Below are 12,353 nucleotides of genomic sequence, written 5' to 3'. Positions count from 1 at the left end.
TTTGGTCCATATTGACATGATGGCATCACACAGTTGCCGCAGATTTGTCGGCTGCACATCCATGATGCGAATCTCCCGTTCCACCACATCCCAAAGATGCTCTATTGGATTGAGATCTGGTGACTGTGGAGGCCATTTGAGTCCAGTGACCTCATTGTCATGTTCAAGAAACCAGTCTGAGATGATTCCAGCTTTATGACATGGCGCATTATCCTGCTGAAAGTAGCCATCAGATGTTACAGGGTACATTGTGGTCATAAAGGGATGGACATGGCCAGCAACAATACTCAGGTAGGCTGTGGCGTTGCAACGATGCTCAATTGGTACCAAGGGGCCCAAAGAGTGCCAAGAAAATATTCCCCACACCATGACACCACCACCACCAGCCTGAACCGTTGATACAAGGCAGGATGGATCCATGCTTTCATGTTGTTGACGCCAAATTCTGACCCTACCATCCGAATGTTGCAGCAGAAATCGAGACTCATCAGACCAGGCAACATTTTTCCAATCTTCTACTGTCCAATTTCGATGAGCTTGTGCAAATTGTAGCCTCCGTTTCCTGTTCTTAGCTGAAAGGAGTGGCACCCGGTGTGGTCTTCTGCTGCTGTAGCCCATCTGCCTCAAGGTTCGACGTACTGTGCGTTCAGAGATGCTCTTCTGCCTACCTTGGTTGTAACGGGTGGCAATTTGAGTCACTGTTGCCTTTTCTATCAGCTCGAACCAGTCTGCCCATTCTCCTCTGACCTCTGGCATCAACAAGGCATTTCCGCCCACAGAACTGCCGCTCACTGGATGTTTTTTCTTTTTCGAACCATTCTCTGTAAACCCTAGAGATGGTTGTGCGTGAAAATCCCAGTAGATCAGCAGTTTCTGAAATACTCAGACCAGCCCTTCTGGCACCAACAACCATGCCACGTTCAAAGGCCTCAAATCACCTTTCTTCCCCATACTGATGCTCGGTTTGAACTGCAGGAGATTGTCTGGACCATGTCTACATGCCTAAATGCACTGAGTTGCCGCCATGTGATTGGCTGATTAGAAATTAAGTGTTAACGAGCAGTTGGACAGGTGTACCTAATAAAGTGGCCGGTGAGTGTACATGCTGAATACTTTGTAGTGCTCACCTTCTATTGTTACATGGATTGTTTTATCCCTTGGATAAGCCCCAGTCATCCATTTCCTAGTATTATATGTGATGTAATGGCGCTGAGCTGATTCCTGACTTCACAGCAGGGTATATGGCGAGCTAACTCTGTACGATCCACTTTACTAATAAACTGCCAGTGTGGGCTCCGCTTTTCCAGTTCTCACTCCTTGTAGCACGGAGGGATCCAGCAGCTGCTCACTTGTAATTGGATTAAAGATTAGGTTCTATTTAGGCATAATGACATTGCATAGTGTCATCTATATGTGAAAATACTCTCTCCCCCCAGATTTTTTCTGTGATGCTGCTGGGTCCATATTGTCACATTGTCTATATGCATGTGTAGGAATTAAAGGGATCATCTCACCATGAAAACGTTATGAATTCTGCAGGATGCATCTTATAGAACAGGAGCGGCTGAGCAGTCACTCAAGGAACACCTTAAACTTTTCAACTTTAAAATTACAAGTTATGCAAAATATTCTCCCACAAAGCCATATGTGTTCCTTGAGTGACTGATAACCCTCCATGATTGATGGGAAACCCCCTATAAATTCTCAGAATAAAAATGGAACACAGTTAGGCTACATTCACCTTTTGTCCTTTTAATATGCCGAGGGTATAGAGCTTTCCCAGTGTATACGCTGAGCATGCCCATAGACTTATACTGGCAGTTTTTGCCTCCATCTGCACAGTAAACGTCGTATTTTGTGTTCCAAAACCGGACGAAAAATCTGGGCGAGCTAGATCTTTCAATCACGGTCCCTCTTGCTGAGCGAAGTGTACACTCAGTGGAGGCCATTAAAGCATATATGGGACGGATGCAGCAGTAGTGAATCTGCCCCAGCCTACACTGAGCGTACACTCAGAGGGGTTTCCCAGGGATATCACTGTTCATATAACGACAGTGACATCACCTTGAACATTGGCAGCAGCTAATCCTTGGCTGCTACTGATTGTCACTCCTTCTCCCACTTTCAGGGGGACCACTGGGCAACGTATAGGCATACAGCGGGACATGTCTGTACTCTGTTGTAAGGAGACAAGGTGTGAATCCAGCCCTATGAATGGATAAATGATCAGTTATGATAAATATTTCCACATAAAACTGTAAATCAATATACTTAGGTACTACTGCTCTATAACATGCTGTCATTGTCTCTTTTGTCAACCATGCAGTAAAATGGCTTATGCCTTATATGAGGGTTTCTTGGAACAGAATTTACATTCATTGACTATGCCACCATGAGAAGTAGTGCGTATCTATGAAGATTGATGATATATAATAGTTGATTGATGGGTAACTGTCTAACTTTAGAGTACTTTTCTGCACCCATCAACCAACTTTTACTTGATGCATATGGCTATCTTTACAATTCCTATTGTGCTTGTTGTATGAAGGTGTGGGATTTTAAAATAAGCCACATGAAGAACTTTTATACCTGAGGAGCTAGTGAGGTGCACTCTAATACTAGCGTCCGGTACCCACTAATGCTTTCAAAATGTCCATCTTCCAACACAAAGGCAGATGCGTTATTAATCCTAGTAGTTGTGTCTTTATGTGTGTTTGAGGACAAGCAGCTGGTACTGACGGCCGTGCCAACAAGTGATAACGCTAAAGGGCACAAGTGGCAAACCACATCTTCATATAGAAGGTGCTAGAGAGAGCGCGGAGTCTAACAGATGAATATCCTGGAAAACTGATGTTGCAAGATAGTTCTATATTTTATCTGTGCATTGAAAGTTTTGTTTTTGTCTTATTCTGCTGCTCAGAGGTGAAATCCTGTTTCCAGTCAGTGCGTTAAGCTCCGTAATATATACACGGAGATCTGTGTATCCTGCCTTCATCCATTGACATCCAGAATATAAACACACAAATGCAGACTGTTATTATTTGGGTGAAAAAGTGATATGTTATATGCCTTTACTGTAATACTTTTTATTACATTTGTGTACCGTAGGACATGACTGCTGTGAGCAAGTAAAGGTCCTATTGTTCATATCTAAGAAGGGACTGTCTGCCATCGTAGCACAGGAGGACTTTGAGTTCATTAAGGACGAAGCCTACGAATCTGCTCAGTTTTTGGCATCCAGCGTTGGTAACCAGCAAGCGCTGCTCTTTGCAAAGTTTTTCTTGAATAAATCAAGGTCAACTCCACGAGATGCAGTCGTACTGGATAAGAAGATCACATTGGCTTTTCGACATTTACGGTTACCTAGTGGATGGAACGTTTTGGGAGAATCTTCAAGTATAACAGGTAATGATCATTGGGGTTACTGCTGTAGATGTCCTTTAAATATTTTGCAGGTGATATGCTGAAAAGATAGACCATTGAGTGCACAAGGTAAGTTACAAGTCTATCATGCAAGTCTGTGCTACTGATTCTAACAACAGAAGTTCCTCTCCTAAATATGTTGAGGCGTTGGCATTTCTCCTATTTCCACCAAATTTGGTTATTATGCCTTTATATTTAAGACTATGTAGTTCTAAACACAGAGGCTTAAAGGTTGTTTTCTGGCTTGTCAACATTGTTTGCCAGAAGATAGGTGATGAAAGCTTGTGTAATGTGGCCTCTACTGGTTACCAAAATAGGTGTCTAGACGCCCCCATTTCTGGAGACATTGAATGGTGGTCACTTATGAACCCTACAACTTTAGTGACTATGGTACAAATGGAGATGCTTGCCTTGGTTGTGCCCATCGGTCCTCCATGTTGGCATGGCACATGCGTGGCCAATGCTAAATTTAAATGTCCCATTTTTTTTAGACCTAATTTATCTCAGTTTTATCATCTATCTAACTTCCACCTGACCTGACCTGAATTATTACACAGGCCTCTCTGGGTTTCACATGTACGGACATCAATCCTCCTTCTTCTTCTTTGTGGTTGCTCTAGTTTGGTGGTTCTCCAGCTGTGACACAACCGCTAGATAATTTGGTGGTTTGGTGACTGTTCTATATCAGAGCTTTTTGCTACTTCCTCTTGTGCTTGCCCCTCTTTACACGTCCTATATACACAGTCTGTGCAGGTGCAATGTCTTCTCTTGCTCCTCAGCCCAGGGATGTAATAAGAACCGGTGGGGCTTTCTCTGCCCCCGCACATTTGTAAAGGATATTTAAAGCTCTTACTGTCACGGCCTCTGCATTCAGAGAGGGAAATAATTTATTATCTCTTAAATGATTCCAGTATCTTGTACCGAGCACAAATCCAGTGGGTGGTTTCTGTCACCAGACGCATTAAACACATTTGTCAGTGTACACCAGTTCAGCTGTCTAAACAGCCCGGGCTCCCATTTCCCCACTCTCCTTGAACTCGGCATCTGTGAGGCGGCTGCACATCACAACAATACAAGACCGCCAAGGACACTTAAAACAAGCAAATCACCAGCACCGGGAGCCATAATTTACAAGACTTGTAGATCTCCCACTAGGAGAAAAACAGACACAACCTTCGCCATATATTGTAGACCCCTCATGGTGCAAGTGCAAAATCTGCTTCTGTGGTCAAGTATATATGGGTGAATATTGTCTTGATTGGCTGTAAACACCTCTCTTCGGTGTGAGTAAAAATGTTCCATTTTTGGAATCCACTGTAAAAAGCTATTTTTGCAATTTCAAATGAAAAGTTTAAGCAAATTTAAGAAATTCTTTGAAATATCATACAAGAGGGAAATTCCACTATCTCTTCTTATTATCCCTTATCATGCCGGCTAAACCGCTCCGATAAGAAAGACTGTAGTGTGTGCTTCATGAGTAACAGCAAGTGTTAAGCAGATTTCTAGCAGTTTTACTGAGAATGGGATGTGAATAAAAATATCTTACTGATATCATCTTTAAAGAAAATCTGCCATTTAATTTGATGTGTTATGAAGCAAACATACCTTGAGAATGCTGTATCTACACTGATGCGAAAACAAATCTTGTTTAATCCCTGAGCTGAATGGTTTTGCTGAAATAAAAAAATTATAATATTATGATGATGTGGCTCTGTCGCTTCTGTGGCTGGCCCAGCGCATCTCCTCACCCTAATTATGCACTGCTCCAGAGAATGATGTAATAATCACTGTGTTGTCCCTGACAGGCAGAAGTAATCAATCGCTGTATCATCCCCCAGCTTCTGTGTATGAGTCATCCAGCTCAGTTTGATTAGTCCTGTCTGGGCATTTGAGGAAACTCTGTGTAATGTCCTTATGCACAGCAAGCAGTCTTCACCCAGCTTTCCCAAGGCCCTGAATTTTATAATTGTATTTTGCGCGAAACCACAGGGGTCAGTGATTAAACCAGATATGTTTCTGCAACAGTATAGCTACAGCATTCTCAAAGTTTGTTTAGTTCACAATGCATAAAAACAAATGGTAGATTTCCTCTGAGGCCTCACGCACATGACCGTATGGGGGGACACATAATACAGCAGCATAATTTGCCGCCCTATCAGATACCCTCCAGAAACTTTCTGCCTCGCAATTGAAAGGATTTCTGCACAGATATCTGTCTTTTGCTCAAAGGTTGCTGATGTGCAATTGCAGATCTTGGATCAGAACACGTATTAGCCTGTGAGATCCTGCCTTAAGAATTGGTATATAGAAACCATATGAAAACAGAAGGCAGAGTATGTATGCTCTGACAACTGTATTGAAAATCGGCCATTTAATAATCCCGTAGTGTAGTAAGTATGGTGGAGTACATGAGAAGGAGGGGTTTACTTATGTGTGTGTACTCGCATAATTTAGGCTGGGTTCACATCATGTCTTATATATACCCTGTATCCACTGTATAGTGGCAGAAGGAGGTATAGTTGTTGCAGCCGCCTCGCCACTATACGTCGGATCCGCTGGAAAGATGTAGAAAACTACATCTTTTCATCCTGCTGAGCGGCATATGTGCTATGTGCTAAGGTTATTGCAGGCCGATTGGATATGTCGCTCAGCAGGAGGGGGAATTGGTAATGTCACCATCCGTATTAGGACAGTGACATATCTAGGGCAAACCCCTAGTAAAATCAGCAGCAGACAGACGCCGGCTGCTGCCAATATACGCTCTTCCCACCGCATTCAGGGGGTTCCTCAAGTCAAGTATTCCACTGCATAAGCATAGAGCGGGATACGTCTGTGCCATGCGTTATAAGCACACGTCGGAAAGATAAGATCTGAAGCATCAGGGTTCTCCAAAAATATTATTCTAAATCTTGATGTGCTACAGAACTGGAGCTATCTGCAGTTATCCTTTTAGCATCTACTGCACCGTGCAAGAACTCCGCTATCTCACGCCCGCCATTGACTTGTATAATGCACGGTCGCTGTGCGGTGAGGACACGGAGCATTCAGACATCCTGGTGCTTTTTGTTTAATCGAACCTGCTCACTTTCCAGATCACAAATATTGATGACCCATGTCTAGCATAGATCCAGCACCCCCTAAAGTCAGCTGTTTTTTTAAGGGGCTGATAATCAGAGAATTGGAAAGGAAGCAGGCGGCTCCGGTCTCGGTGTAGTGGCTGAGCCGAGTCACTGCAACTTATTCATGTGCAAAAAAATGATTGACGTTTCAAACAAGCGACCTGCATTTAGTCCCAGAAATAGCACAATGTACCCGGCACCATCTATGACCTGCGGATTAGGAACGTGTCTCATGACTCGGGATATCCCACCGGCTGCTCTATGGGAACGCTTATAGTGCTGGCCACTGTTCAGAATACACAGGTGAGCCTGGAGGAAGGCAGATCGTAAAATATATTTCTGTCTTTGTTATCCCTAGTCCCCATCTAAGCCGTCGTCTCTAGGATTCTGTGCTACAGTGATGGGATAAAATGTTCTTTGGAAGGAATTTTCTTTATAAAAAGTATGTGGATTTGAAGAACATTTCTAGATAATTCTGCAATGGACACTCCCTATGACAGTGATTTTCAACCTTTTTTGAGCTGCGGCACACTTTTTATACTTAGAAAATTCTGGGGCACACCACCAAAATAGCACAAAATAACACTAAAACAGTCATATTATACATATAGTTAATAATATAGATTCTAAATTTATTTTACTTACTCAGTGTGAAACCTGGGCCTGTTTCGATAAACACAAAAGGGATATCCTGGCAGGAATGGTGGAAAGACACACACGAAGCTCTTCCTCAACAGTTCTCAGTTTCTCCCTGTTTTTAGTATATGGTGCTAATGCGAAGTACTATGGCCATGAGGCCAGAGTACGAGTGCCAGCTCATATACTCAGCATATGAGCTGGTACTTGTAGTACTCCAGCCTCATGACTATAGTATTTCTCATTGTTATATGCAGTATACTGCTGGAGTACTAAAAGTACCAGCAGTATAGAGTATTCTGCCAACAGTTCATATACTCAGGCAAAACCTGATATAGTCAGCATTATTGGTGGGCATTACCTTGGCGGTGGGCAAATGCGAGAGTCTCTCCGCTCTCAGGATGATGCGCTGGCCTCGGTGACGTCATTTTGTCGCACGAGGTTCAAAGCTTGCGCATGTGTTATTGTACACGTCTCCTACATTGTAAGAAGCCGTGACTGCGCATCGCTGCGCATTGCTGGGAAACAAAACACGGGGGGCACCATAGTTTGGGGAACTTTCCCCGCGGCACACCCAACCATGTGTCGCGGCACACTAGTGTGCCACGGCACACTGGTTGAAAATCACTGCCCTATGATATGGAGTTTACCATTACTTCTTGTTTGCACCACTAAATGACCTGGAAAACATATTTTTGTACAGACCAATCTTCTAAATTGACAATGTAAAAAAGCATTAATAAAATATTTAAATGAGAATTATAAGTTTGACAGTCTTGACAGTAACTCTACCTTCAAAATCAAGCAGGCACTTTGACTGTGGTAATATTATATTTGTTATCCATGGCCTCCTTTCGTCTAAAATTATTAAGTTTATAAATTATACTAATGACCTTGAAGGGCTCAGGAGGGTTACCAGAAACCCTCTAAGCTGCAGCTTCACAGGCTGTTACACTCTGCAGCAGCTCTGTCCAACTTCCCCTCCCACTGTGTGTTAAAATTTCCTCTGCTGCGGTGAGATTACATCACCCAGAAGGAGGAGGAAGAGCCGAGCAGGGTGAGGGGGAGACTGTGTAACAGCCTGTGAAGCTGCAGCATGGAGGGGCTCTGGTAATGTTTCCTAGAGTCCTTCTGGCATTAAAAGTTGGCTTTAGAAGGAAGAAGGCTAACAAATATTACACTATTACCACAGTCACAGTGCCTCTGAGTAAGTGTCCCTGGTTTGTCATGATGGATTTTGATTTTAATATCCCTAAAGCAGATCCACTTACCAATGTAATAGATGGGTAAGAGAAAAAGAAGTCAAGAAGCCGCAGAAGGTAATTGTTGATTCATCCATAAATGGAGATACAAGGAACTGGATAGAAATAAAAAGTGTAAAAGAGGGAAAGGTGAAGTGTCAAAGTACAAGTCTTCTGCCAGAAAGGAAGGGATATGAAGGAATGATATCATTTTTAACCCTTTGTATTGATTATTACTGTGTATGAAGGACGAATGCATGTAAACATAAGGCAATAAGAAGCTATATATGTGTATACATGTTTATGGTGTAGATTTTCTAGGAATACACATCAGGTTACTCCATGCACCTGGTCTTCACTGGATATCATAATATATGGTTGAATTGTATTTATCTATCTCACCACCGATGTGATTGCTGAGAGTGGATATCAGTATAGAATTTAAAGGGATTGTCTTTCGTGGTCATAATTTCAATGCTGGTCCATATGTTCTTGCATCTCCATTTTAACTGAACCGGACGCAGAGGAGAGTGAGCCCCAATCTTCTATACCCTCGGTGATGAGACTATTGTGGAGATGCCTTCACCTGGCTGAGATAGGGAACCTGTCACCAGCTTTTATTCCACTAAACTCCTCTCAGGGAGAAGAGAGTCTGTTTTTTCCCTTAAATGAGTCACACTGAGAGGCTGAAAGAGGAGTCTCTCTTCAGATTCCCCTAGATTAGGATCTATGGTACCTAGAATCATGTTCTTGGTATCCTATTAAAGATGGTTTCACATCTTTCATATCACACCATCTCTCGCAAATCACAAAAAGCATATATATAATATGAAGCTCACAGTATGGGCAGCTGCAGTGACACTCCCCATTCGGCCTCCGAAAGTGACTCATTTCAGGCATGTCTACTCCATTCATTTTCATATGACTTTGAAAGATTTATTATAGGTAAATGACATATTTTAACATAAAGAGAGAATTCTAGAATGGACATTTCATACCATAGGGTTCTCTTTAAAGAATTAAGAGCAAGTCCTATTAAAGCTTATTTTCAAATGTGCTTGTATTTAGGCCTTGTGGTCCATTCCCAGTGAGAATCGCCTGTACTTGAGTTCTGCATTGTTCATATAGATTGCCAGATACTGATGTCCTTGTGTTTGTATTTCAGATGCTGCGGGGCAGGAGACATTACTGCACTTTGCTGCAAGGCTTGGCCTCTGTGCATTGTCAAAGTTTCTTTTGGAGCAACCAGGAGGGAGAACATCCTTGGCCATTCCCAATAGTGACGGAGCCACGCCTGTAACCCTGGCATTGGAGCGAGGTTTCCTGAAACTGCACCAACTGTTAACAGAGTATGTGATTTCATATCCGTTTACTATGCACTCACATTAATAGGACTGGTCCTAATGGTCCTAATGATGTGAATAAGAATCTGACATGCGCCTATTCTTCCTTCACTTTTCATATGTGGTACGTTTGGCCAAAATTTTGTTTGGGAGTGTAACCTAAAATGAGGGACAAATTTTAAGTTTGTCTTTTATAATGGTAAAATAAGAATTGTCATCCACATGGAGAATATGACTCTTAGGTGGAATCCAATATTCAAAGCACAGCATTGGGGGTAGAGTTCAGGTTTCTGTGGGTTCTTCAGTTTTCTTCTATCATCGTTCTTTATTGCCATACAACACATCAAGGGCCAATTAATGTTAAGAATGGAGTGTTATTTCCAATTAGACAGAGTATTTACAGAGCCGATGGCGAGTTGATGTTTTGTTATGTCGGACTTTGAGATCGGGTCCTCTGACTACTTTCTCCAGTCATCTTGTGTCCTTAGACCTCGGCTCAGCTATTCGCATATTAGCTATTATTGGAAAGGTTTTTTGATACCTTTATGGGGTTCCACGTGCTTTTTACTTGGTTGGTAAATTGTTCTGAATATCTTAGGAGAATAACGTATATACATTAGAAAAATGAAATTGTATCTTCCATATAAACCTCTTCCTCCTTGCACTCTGTAGCTGTCTGTTTCCTGGTATGTCTGAAACACCCGTATCGCTTGCCAGTGGTGATCTCATGGGTAATTTAGTGGCATTTTAACCAATTGCTTGTTTTGCTACCTTCCTTGTGGGTGAAGCAGGAAATGTAAATTTTCTACAACTCAAAGTCCACCCTAAGGCTTTATCGTAACATCATATTTTCAAGAGAAGAACTTTGATATCTTAAATGGAAGTATGTATAAAAAAAACCATATTACACTTCCGTGCAGTAATAGCATCATATTTTACAAGTGCTTCTCAAGTAATTAAAATACCAGCAGTAATTAAATTCAAAAAGTGAAACTCATATAATAGTCATTACAAACAGAGTGAACTTTTACAAGGTTTATTAATGTTAATGTTGATGATTACGTCTAAAGATGCTGTCACACGTTCACATTTTGTTTCCATTTTTGTGAGGGAATCAAAACTCACTGGGCTGGGCCATTGCCGATCACATATGTTTGTATGCAAACTCATACAATCGGCAATCAGCACCCGGTGTCTTGTATTGTCTAAATACAAGACACTGGGTGCTGATTGACGAGTGCATGCGTTTGCATAAAAATGCATATGCAGTGGGCCACAGCACGGCCCAGTGTGTTTTAATTTTTAAAAAAAAATGCTATCAAAATGCAATTGTGTGACACTATCCTGAGGTTGCGTTCACATGTGGCGTTATGGATGCATCCTTAGAGTGCATCCACACGTTCAGTTTTTCAGATGCAGTTTTTGATGTCCAAGCCAGGAATGGCGTAAAAGTAGGAGGACAGGCAGCACCTTTAAGTTATTGGTCTCGCCCATTATATTCCACACCTGCTTTTTGCTTCAAATACTGCATCTGAAAAACTGAACGTGTGGATGCGCCCTCAGAGCCAAGGAACACCCAAATGTCATTATCTTGGACTAATTAATCCAAAACACCTGCAAAGGCTTCCTATGCATTTTAAAAGGTCCCTTAGAGTGGTGGCACACGTTAGCGTTTTGAACCATTTTTTCGGCCGTTTTTAAGCAGTCCATTAAAAAATGCATGCAGTTTTTAAAATCTCATAAATTTTTTGACCGTTTTTGTCAGTTTTCCAATTATCTTAGTTAAGATAATTGGGAAAACGGTCAAAAATACATGCGTTTTCAGAAAACGCATGCATTTTTTAACAGACTGCTTAAAAGGGCTTAAAAACGGGTTCAAAACGCAATGTGTGCCACCACCCATAGTCTAGTTCAGTAAGCGACACAATCATGGGGAAGACTGTTTACTTGACCGATGTCCAGGAAGCCGTCATTGACACACTCCACGGGGAGGCTAAGCCACAAAAGGTCATTGCTAAAGCAGCTGGATGTTTTATAAAATGCTGTATAAAAGCATAATAATGAAAAGTTGAGTAGAAGGAAAAAGTTTGTTAAGAAAAGGCCATTCAAAAATTTTGAGGAGATTCACAAGGATTAGACTGCTGCTGGAGTCAGTGCTTCAAATGCCATCACACACGGATGTTTCCAGTACATGGGCTGCAAGTGTCACCTTCCATGTCTCATCGACTCCTGACCAATAGACAACGCCGGAAGCATCTTATCTGGGACAAGGAGAAAAACAACTGGATTGTAGATCAGTGAATCCTAGGTGCTTCTTTTCAGACAAAACTAAATTTTGCATTCCATTTGGAAAATCAAAGTCTATAGGAAGAGTGGAGCGGCAGAATCCAGGTTGCTTGAGATCTAGTGTGAAGTTTCCACAATCAGTGATGGTTTGGGGAGCCATGTCATCTTCTGGTGTAGGTCCATGTGTTTTATCAAGACCAAAGTCAGCGCAGCATCTAGTGCTAAATTCTAGAGCACTTCATGTGACATATGGAATTTCATTTTCAGCAGCACTTTGTTCCTGTCCTCACTGCCTCACTACCGCA

General features: G+C 42.0%; 1 protein-coding gene across 8 annotated transcripts in view; it reads left to right on the top strand.

The window, feature by feature from the left end:
* The window catches only part of AKAP13 (A-kinase anchoring protein 13), a 139,033-nt gene that overhangs the window by 37,742 nt on the left and 88,938 nt on the right, over positions 1-12,353 (top strand). For all 8 annotated transcript variants that reach the window (XM_072148544.1, XM_072148543.1, XM_072148546.1 and 5 more), the window contains exons 4-5: positions 3,109-3,405; positions 9,585-9,768. In XM_072148544.1, coding sequence (XP_072004645.1) covers positions 3,109-3,405; positions 9,585-9,768 — 481 coding nt within the window. The remainder of the gene's footprint in view (positions 1-3,108; positions 3,406-9,584; positions 9,769-12,353) is intronic.

This window comes from Engystomops pustulosus, chromosome 4 (assembly GCF_040894005.1).
Source record: "Engystomops pustulosus chromosome 4, aEngPut4.maternal, whole genome shotgun sequence".
Taxonomy (NCBI): domain Eukaryota; kingdom Metazoa; phylum Chordata; class Amphibia; order Anura; family Leptodactylidae; genus Engystomops; species Engystomops pustulosus.
This window is presented reverse-complemented; position numbering and strand designations above follow the sequence as displayed.